Source organism: Rhipicephalus sanguineus, chromosome 2 (genome assembly GCF_013339695.2).
Source record: "Rhipicephalus sanguineus isolate Rsan-2018 chromosome 2, BIME_Rsan_1.4, whole genome shotgun sequence".
In the NCBI taxonomy this organism is placed as follows: Eukaryota; Metazoa; Arthropoda; class Arachnida; order Ixodida; family Ixodidae; genus Rhipicephalus; species Rhipicephalus sanguineus.
Window position 1 is genome coordinate 106,157,372 of NC_051177.1, and position 10,255 is coordinate 106,167,626.

The window sequence follows — 10,255 nt, forward strand, 5'->3', positions numbered from 1 at the left end:
GTTAACGGCGATAAAGATGAGACCGGTGACCCATATTCTAAAAGAGCCTAGTTATGGTGGCTAGAGGGAGAGGTGTGAGCAACGGCGCGCCGGAGACGAAGCATTTTTCATGACGATGCGACGGCGCGGGAGGCATCTCGGTGCCGACAGCAGCGCCGCCGCATGGGCGCGTCCTCGGGCGCGTCTGTCGGCTCCGAAGGGGCGATCGGAGATCTGTTCGTTCCGCTTGTTCGTTCTCCTGGGGGAGAACAAGCGCGCTGATTGGCTGAAGCCGGACAACTCACGCCATTCTAAGGGGCGTGGCCATTTCTTTTTTTTCCTTGATGTTTTCTTTTTTGATGACGTCATGCCGCGTCATAACGAGCATGTCGTCTGCTAAAAGTGAACGGAGAGCGAGCCCGTTCGCTCGCGTTCTCTCGAGCGAACAATGGCGTCGCACGGCATGTATTTCGAGTGATGCGGCGGTTGCGGCTGCCGCAACAGCTGATTTTGAGGAAATGGCGCTTGCAACGGTGCTTCCTTGCTACGTTGGCGTTTCTCGAAGCAGATGGTGCGAAATGCGTTTGAAGAGATGAGCGAGTGTGAATTCCGGCGTCGCTTTCGTTTCTCGAAACGTACTGTACCTTGGTTGTGCGACGATCTCGGCCCCGTCATCGGGTGCCAACGAACCAGTGGGATTTAAACAGAGCGGAAGGCGTTGTGCGCGCTGAGATTTTTGCGATCGGATGCTTCCAGCGAGCTGTCGGCTGCGAGGAATTCAGCGGCCTGTCGCAGTCGTCCGTCAGGAACACGCCATTACTGTCGCTCACGGGCAAAAACGGTGGGTGGCCTTTTCCGGAGACCACAGACGCGAAGAGCGAACAAAGGCGGCGTTCGCGCGGCTCGGGCAGATTCCCGTTGTGGTCGGTGCGTGGATGGTACGCTCATCGCAATCCCGAAGCCCCATGGCCTGAGCTCCGCGGACACGACGCATTACATGTCGGGGAAGGGACTCTACGCATTCAACACCACGATCGTGAGTATTATTCATGCATTGTATGCGTAACGAATTGTTTCATTTATATCGCTTAAACTTTCCGCTTTACTGAGGCTGTTGCAACTGAGTATAAGTGGGAGCGGTATTTTCGATCTATCCAGAACGGGAATTGGTTCGTTTCAGGGCACTTCGCTTAGGATAAGCGATGAAATCATGTGACGCGGAGTACACTTTGGTTCAGCGGCCTGCACAGTGCATAATATTACCGTTGCTCGTTCGCCATGTGTACCCGAAGCTTGATTCTCGATTTGTATTTGTTGAGATTAGCGCTCCCAGAATGTGCCGTAGTATGTCCTTATTGTTCATTGTCGTGATGGACGTTACATGGATCAATACATGGATGGATGAATAAACTTTATTTCGGTCCCTCGGAACGCGCCCTAGCATGTACATTAAATACGCATTGTTTCATAACCCTTTTTTCAGTCGAAGTTTTTCGTGTTGTAGATATTTTGTGATACATTGCCTTAAACATACAGCAATAATTTTTAAAAGGCTTTGGTGGCTGAAAGATGGGTTGTTCCAAGCAGTAAACATGCAGACTACCCTTTGACACTGCATTGTCCTCGTGTTAGAACTTATGGTACAAGTCCTACCCTGTCGATGATTTGTCCATAGCTATGTTTCAACAGTCAGTAACAGTGAAGACAGATGTAGTTACATTAACATAATACCAACATTGTACCCAAGGTCATTTATGGGTACAATTTTGACTGAATTGAATTCTGCAGACATGTGATGCCGACCTCTGGATGTCAGTCCATGTTTCCTGGGGTCATGTCATGACTAGTGGGTATGGCGGGGGAGCCCTCTCCGTCAGCACCTGGAAGCAAAACTTCGGCTTGCTTGGTAAGTGCTGTCAATGCTTGCCACATTCAAGACGTTATCACTACAGCTGTCATGCCGACCTCGTGCAGGAGACTCCAGCTATACATTAGAACCGTGGTTCCTGACACCAGTGCCCGGACGACCAGCTCGTGGCACCCCTGATGACCACTACAACAAGGCCCACACCGCCATGCGCAATGTTGTGGAGTGGTGCATCGCTGTAAGCTTGTGCACAGCTGCTCAAGCATCATTGCTGCTTGTGCAGCTCTGCACGACATTGCGTTGGCGGCACATGAGCCTGTTCTCGAAGGAAACGATGACGACACCGACGATGCTGACTGCTGCCAGCAGCAGCTGAGCTACCACCACCACCACCACCACAACGGGAGCCAGCAGCAGCGCAACCGTGTAGTGAACCTGTTTCGAGAACTACAGGGCCTGCATGCTTGAGCACCTGCGCAGAGTACGCCGCCGCCTGCAACGACCTCGGCAGCATTGCGTGGTGCGTGTTTGTCTTTGTTCAATGTGTTTGTCACTGTTTTTTTTTTACTACGCTTCAAATGTTTGCTACACATATCAACGAAACAGCGTTCTCCTATCAATGAATAACCCCCTTGAATAGGTTGGCAAAAAATGTGAAGCTCACCCTGACTCACTCGTGAAATATATTTTGCTCTTGGGGCTCACTCAAACTCAGACTCACCAAAATTTTCCTCAAGGGATTCACTCGGACTCAGGCTCACTAAAATGTTTTCACCCGGACTCGAACTCACCAATGTATTACTCACTTGGACTCACAGCTCGATCTGAATCTGAGTGAGTCGACTCATGAGTGATTTTGCCGACCTATGCCCCCTTGTCACACAACGCCATGCTGATGAAATGCTTCGACCAGGTTGTAAAATATGGCGCTTCACACTAAGCACAAGTGAGAGCTCAACTGTGAATGGCACATGGTGCCATTCACAGCCAAAGTGGTAACCGGAAAAGGCTGTTTGAATCAGGACAGCAAGATGCGGTAGCTTTAGTGCAACAAGAATCGTGCTTGTAAATGAAATGAACAACAAGGGTGGTGTCAGAATTGAAATTTTATTACAAGTATCACGAGCAATGCACATAAAAAGCAAAATATATAAATATCCTTTAAATTTAATGCCAAGGAAAAGAATACAAAAGTAGCTTCCTTTTATATTACAAATGGAGTTATTACAAAGTGCCTGCTGCTCCTCTGCAACAACACACGCGTCTCGCAGCACGAAAGTCATTGTATTACATGAAAACAAGGCACAGTCGAACCGGTATTAATTGAACTCGCTAAAAAATGCAAGTTGTTGGTTGCTGATATGTCTTCCTCTATTATTGATTTCTGTTTGTACCCAATCCTGTTATCTAAACACTTCTAAGCAACAGAACACGTATTCGTCAACTGTTTTTTGGTCTTGCAATATTTCAAAATTGTGCAACCTAGACCTTTCACAAACGCTTTTCTTTTTTTCTAGGACGTGTAAAAATCGATAGAAAACGTACAGTGTGCCACAATATTCTACACGTATACACTATAAACATAAAGAGAGGTCACGTATACACTATAAACATAAAGATACACAGTGCACTATGTGCATATACTACAAATTGCTCAATGCATGACTTTGTATAATGAGATTTTAAAAAATGACATGGCAAAACATGATTTATAAATGAAACCACACTGTGCTATGCACATGTACTACAAAACTGCTGAATGCATCACCTCGCACGAGATTAAAAAATGACATCGCAGGACACGATTTACCATTGATCTACACTTTACTATGTACAATGAAACAGCACATCAGTGCTTCTGATATGCAGAAAAAGAAAATTAACTGAAAGAAAATTGCAGGGCACCATTGAAGCAAACCAGCGTATCATAGCTCGTGATGTGAACAAAAATAAATCTACATATATGTACAACTAGTCTTTACAAATCACTGTGCAGGTGCCTTCCGCTGCAATGAGGGCCGGGCGAGGGTACCAACGCCTTGCAATTTGTGGACCGCGTCACCGAGAAGTTGAACCTGGCGCAGCTTTCCAATGATGCCTGGCCCTGCCGCCTGGTGTTTGCGGCTAGTAACTCCAGCGCCTCGGCCTGCCGGTTGCCCCCATCTCGCAGCTGCGGCACGAGCTGGAAACCAAGAAATGTGTTGCCATTATCATCTATAAATTTCCTGCTACCGACTCTTCGCTGGAAGCTTCTGTTCGTGAAGAGTTTCAGTGTGTGCAACAATTTCCTCTCTGTTGAAAATCCACTGACCCAACGGCATCCATGAATGGTGCTTGGTTCACCGCACAACCGCACCCCAAGTGCAGGGTAGCCAACCGAGCCAAAGCTTGGTTAACCTCCCTGCCTTTCCTCTTCGTATCTCTCTCTCTCTCTCAACGCACTTCGTTTGGACAGACCAAAGCGGTGCCGGAATTCATTTTCGCTCATCTCATCAAACGCATCTCACGCCTCTAACCATCTCTGCATGAGAAGCAACCAAACAGCCCTTTTCAGGGCTACACAATCGTTTGCCCGGCTTTACGCGATGACTGACACAATCTCCTTCCGAAACCCTAGCTGCTGCAGTATGCAAAACATACAGCAAGCAGGTGTAACACAGGTGCAAACATGTGCATTTGTGTATGATGGTATGTGAAAAAGTTATATAACGAGCTTGCTTTTTGAACAGTATATTTAGCAATAGCACATTTTCAGTTTCACTTTTGAAGCAATTGACAAAACAGGGAAACATTTCAAGATGTTGAACATTTTTGCAATGCTACCTTTTTGCTACATTTCACCATAACTGCAAGGCAGGACACCTGTTTATTCCATCTGACAGTTATGCATACAACTAGCTCCTGCAACCGTTTGCCAAATTTTTTTTGTGCAGCCTTTTGTCTTTATGCCCACAGATGTCATCTCTTCACAAACATATGCCTGCACGCATGAGCATCACCTGTGAGCATGTAACACCATCTACAGTTAATCAAAAACATCAGCGAAACTTACGAGTTGGGGCACGGGAAAGATCCTGGGCCACATCCTCTTCAGCCACACCAGTAGCAGCTGGAGCAGGGCTCACCTGTTATAGTAAGAAGTTTCTTGATTGACACACTGAGTGCAATAAGAAGTATGGAATGGAAGTGGACAATAGCAATGTTTTTTTAGAATGTTTCAACAGCGGCATGCTATGACACACAGACTTCGGAGAGAGGGGTGGAGGGAGGCAAGCCTACTGGCTACGCACCTCACTCGACTCGAGGGTCTGAGAAATGGGTTGGAACACGTAGGGTGCTCTAATGAGCTTCGAAATATAGTTCGCGGCTGTTCTTTCGTCATCACCGCAAATGTGGCTGTTTCGCATTCTGTTCTGGGCGGCGCAACGTGTTAGCACCTCAGCTAACGCGGCGGCCGGGTGATCCACTCGATATTGTTTGAAAAAGTAAAACTAACAGCGCGTAATGGCTCGAAGCAAACGAGCCCACTTGTTCGCAGCATACAAGTAACAATGATATTCTAAGCCAGTGCTTACCGATTCAGACCACACGAACTATGGGCCTCGCACACTCGTCCCTGTCAAGCACGACGCGGCCGCGGTAATCCGAAATCTGGCCGCCTCGGGTGCCGCTGTAAAGCACAAGCGGGACGTGTAAGATGACCGACCACAATACAATTGTGCTCGCACTCACCTCTGCTGCCCTCGGAGTTTGGCAAGACCCTGCTGCGAATAGTAGCGCTCATTCCTCCATCGGGCCTGCCACTGGGCCCTGGTGTTACGCGCAGGGACTTCTTCGTTCAAAAGCGCTACTAGCTCCTGCCACATGTCGTCCCGGTCCTCCCTCGTGAAAGACGGCTCCAGCGGGCACGACAGCGTCGCGATCTGTGGGTGCTCTTTCACAAAAGCCAGCAGAAGCTCCTTTTGACGATCCGACACCCGAGAACCACTGCCGAGAACCAACGCAGACGTTGCGATCGGACGACATTTTGAAACTACGTCAGCCGCTACTTTTCTCTTTTTTTTTTCGCGTGCGCGACACCATCTAGCGACGACGTCAAAAAAACTAACATTATTAAATATCATCACTCAAAGCTGTTGCTGTTTGAAAGAGTGTTTGAGCTTGAGAAGCAAAAACAATAATTTTCTGTAAAGTAATTATATTTATTAAAAGGCGAGAAACGCTTCACGGTCCCTGTGCCGACGTCACAGGATGCGCGTCTACTTCCGGAAAGCTGTCCGCTTCACGATTGGCTGTTCTCTTCCTCTCGGCGGTTCTAGGCGGGAGCGCTGCGCCTCCTCTCACTTCTGTGACGTAGGCACCGCAGAACGAACGCGGAACGAACAGATCTCCGATCGCCCCCCAGATATCATCCGCGCGCTTGGTACGGACGCGAGGCGCGTTTTCCGTTCACGACTTCTTACGGCGCACCATATAACCAAATAATTTTCGAGATTAGGCAAACATATCAATGAAGCTGGCCCAACAAGAGCTTTGGTAATTGCTTCGTACTGCTGAAGCTTTGTGTGGAGTAACGATTGGAAAGCACTGCACCTCGGCTTATGCAGTGGGTGGTCGTTTGCGGGGGCTATTGCCCCCCGTTTCGCTGGCAATTTCTTGGAAAGGTACGCAGCGACGTTGGGGAACAAAGCTGGAACCGCATCTGGTGTTAGGGAAGGGCGACCACGGGGAATTTCCACTGTGTCACCGTTGATCACATGTGTGTAGCTGCGAAATATAAACCTCTTGTCGAAGTGAAGTTCACAGACAACGCTGTTCTTCTCCAGCGGCTTATCAGCTCGTGGAACGGAACGTTCCCAACCCTGGCGGTCGACGTTCATCATCGGCGCACGATAACTGCGATAGAGAGACCTTAATTTCTATCTTGTTTTCCTGTCCGAGACGTATACCGTAGTGGATCCAGGGGCGAAACAATGTCTCTGCTGTCTCTGCAGTTTTGCCATCACGTAGCGTCAGCACATGAAAACAACAAACTCGCAGGTGAGCCGTCGGCGCAATGTAGCGGACGCTTTTCGGCTTTCTTGCGACGCTCGGTCGATCACATAAAGTGCTCGGTCGATCACATAAAGTAACCAAGGCACGCGTCCTCTGATCCGGTGACGGCGACGGATAATCTATCGACGGAACGACACAACTTCACGACAGAAAATGTTATGCGCTGACGAGATCGGCAGCAACACCGGCGTTCGCCGCACAATTATCTTTTTCGCTCGCGAGATAACGCGACATGCGTTTGTCGCTCGCGAACAATGCGGCATACGTTTATCGGTCTCGAAAAACGTGACATGCTTTTCTTGCTCGCAAAAACCGCGACATACGTACGTTTCTCGGTCGCGAAAAACGCAACATGCGTTTCTCGCTTTAGTAGACAGCGTGCCATAGACGCTTCGCTGACTAGGAAATTCCGCTTTCCCGCGAAGCGCCGGTGGCTACGGCAACGCATTTGGCCATCAGGCACCAATACGCACAAACAAAAGCCGAGCAGGCGAAGCAACAGGTGACATAACACCACTTTGCCGAGAGAATCCACGAGACCACTTCGCCAGACCTCGCTCTAGGCATCTCGGAGACGACGAGCGCGCCACCTGTCGGCGTCATGAAAATGTGCTTCACCGGCTTGCACGGCGCAGCCCGGCCGATGCTGACACCTCCCCCTCTAGCCACCATAGCCTAGTCATTCCCTCATTCTTTGGCAAAGGCTCTTTTCACTTGAAAAACAGGGTACCCGGCTTCACCGGAGAATTTGAAAGGGCAGCCAAACGTTTTATTGATTAACGATTTTTTTTACCGTGCGTATTGGCTCAGCCGATGGCAGATATTGAAGGCGTTGTCGTTTGCTTAATTGCCAGCTCTTCACAATGTTGATTTCGAGGTTACTCAGCCTGTCCTGTCTGGTTGCTTTGGTCAGTGCGTTTTTCGCGCTGTTCCCTGCTTCTCTGGCTGCATAGTAAGCGGGGATACATATGTTTTCTAGTTGTGTTTGTACGACCACTGTGTCATATTTATCATTTGCCACGTGGGATAGCACGCGAGGTGGTCAGTCGGGCTTAATACACATCGATTACAGTGAAGATGTTTTTCGCACCCCAACGTACTTTTACAAACGAGTAGGAAACCCGATACCATCGCAAATTACACGTCGTTACGGTGACGTAGACTGGCCGCATAGCGCACCAAAACAATCAAATTTGAGTTACCACCTAGCAGCAAGTAAGCTCAACAGTACCACTGTCCCATCACACATTTCTTCCAAGAAATGGCCTGTAACAGATCTGAAACTGCAGATTATTTTGTGCGGCAGGACAAGCATATTTGTTACCGTTCAATTATGTTGAAAATGTTATCTGAGCGAACGAGGGCCTAACTTAAGTTGCAGAAACCCCAATATTATTTAATATTATTTTTGTTAAACCTGATTAGGCTATTTCCCTCAAGTGTAAGCTTCGCCGTTGATGCACGACATGTACCCGTCGCTATAGGAGACAGAGAACGAAAAAGAAGGACATGTAAACCGGAAACCTGTGTTGTCGGCTACCCTATTTTGAGGGCAGGGACATGCACAGATCAAAAACAGTTGAAGGAATTGGTGAGGAGTGCCTACCGGCGAGATTCTTTGCGGTCTTCAATGGCGGCGGCGAAAAGATAACTTGCCGCCAGCAGGGACCGAACCTGCGACCTTCGAATAACGCGTCCGATGCTCTACCACTGAGCTAAGGCAGCGGTCATCCTCCCGTTTACTTTATGGGGTTATAGTGCATTTAAACCGGCATAATGTGAACGGGAGGATGACCGTGGCCGTAGCTCAGTGGTAGAGCATCGGACGCGTTATTTCGAAGGTCAGGTTCGGTCCCTGCCGGGGGCAGGTTACCTTTTCGTCCACTTTACTTTCTTCACTTTTATATCTCAATTATTATAAAAACATCCCCCATAGTTCCCTTGGTATTATCGTCTGTTAGTTCTCATTAATTACGAGGTTGTTGTCACTGATGGAAGCGCACTCCTTTTTTTAGTGATGATTCTGGGCCTCTGAAGAGGGGGTTGTATCACACGCCAAATGTTATTTCGTTCCACTGCTGAACTACCTGAGAGTATATCATGATGGTCCTACGTCCAGGAAGCTCATCGTCGCAGAAGGTTGCACGCACCGTTACTGCTCCTCGTCCGCGAAATTCCGGCGACTCGTCGATAATGATGAAAACGGGGCGGTCTGTCATAGAAGAGCTTATCGACGCAATGTCTCTCGCACTGACCTCATGTAGTTATTTCTGATATAGTGTTTCCCTGCTTGGCATCGTGCGTGCCACCGGACACTTGATTCAAAAGAGTCCAAGAGCTCATCAGCCTGATGCCGTAGAATCCCAACATGACTTCTTGCACGGCAGATGTGTTGCTAAGGTGAAGTTTATATCAGCCAAACCGGTCGACGTGTCAGTGACCGCTTAGAACATGCTCTTTTGATAAAAAACGAAACAAGGTCATAAAGGCCGTTAAAAGTGGAGCTTATCAGATAAATCCTAACGGTGAAAAATTTTACCAGCGAGTGTTTATCGGATTTTTTTCCGATTTATTAGAAAGCAGAGAGCCTAGTTATAACATAGACACGTCGAGGACGAACACAGTTTTTGTCCTCGGTATTCCAGCCGAAATGCGCACCGAAAAAAAAAGTCGCATCCCATGAAGCTATGCCGCGCTTCTGCCGCGGTGTGATTGGATATGGCGACACTGGCGCATCGCCATATATCCAATCACACCGCGGCAGAAGCGCGGCATAGCTTTATGGGACGTAATGTCGCGTCGCCATATCCAATCACATCACGGCAGAAGCGTGACTTCACGCCACTGAAGCATCCCCAAAATTTCGTCGCCATTCTGATCTCTATGGACGAAGTTACAATAATGCATTTATTTGCATGTATCGACGTTCACGACAGCATGAAAAAGATTGCCTGCAAGTATAAAAGTGCCATTTCTGCAAAGCAGGCATAGTTACAGACAACTCGCTAGATTCGTGGCTATGAAGCAAGGACATTTCGCAGATTAACGGCGACGCCGGCTGCCTCTGCGAACCGGCTCACTTCGCTTCCACTTTTGCTGTTCACAGCGAGGGCACCAATAAAGCAATTGCACATGCGAACGCAAGACTTTTCTTTGCTTAAAAAAAAAGAAAGCACACCACACACATGATAATTTTATTGGCAAAAAACAACGGCGTACGGCGACTTCGACTGTTAGAAAAGGGTGTCGGCAACGGTGTGCGCACATCTACATTTGCCGCTTTGAGGCGTCAGAGATGGTGCCCTGCTGTGATGTGCTCCTCGCTAGCAAACATTGTGGTAGCTAGCCGGGGAG

At 48.4% G+C, this 10,255-nt stretch overlaps 1 protein-coding gene and 1 long non-coding RNA gene across 2 annotated transcripts; one reads left to right on the forward strand and one right to left on the reverse strand.

Annotated features, from left to right (window-relative positions):
• Positions 1 to 939: 939 nt before the first annotated feature.
• Positions 940 to 2,348, forward strand: LOC125757493 (putative nuclease HARBI1). Its single transcript, XM_049413088.1, has 3 exons — positions 940 to 1,015; positions 1,768 to 1,885; positions 1,954 to 2,348. The coding sequence occupies exons 1-3, from the start codon at positions 977 to 979 to the stop codon at positions 2,220 to 2,222; spliced, it is 426 nt and encodes a 141-aa protein (XP_049269045.1). The 5' UTR covers positions 940 to 976; the 3' UTR covers positions 2,223 to 2,348.
• A 1,525-nt stretch (positions 2,349 to 3,873) lies between these two features.
• LOC125757494 (uncharacterized) lies at positions 3,874 to 5,610 on the reverse strand. Its single transcript, XR_007415266.1, has 3 exons — positions 5,579 to 5,610; positions 5,422 to 5,516; positions 3,874 to 4,971 (listed from the first exon to the last, which is right to left on the reverse strand). It is a non-coding gene; the product is annotated as an uncharacterized LOC125757494 (long non-coding RNA).
• Positions 5,611 to 10,255: the final 4,645 nt, after the last annotated feature.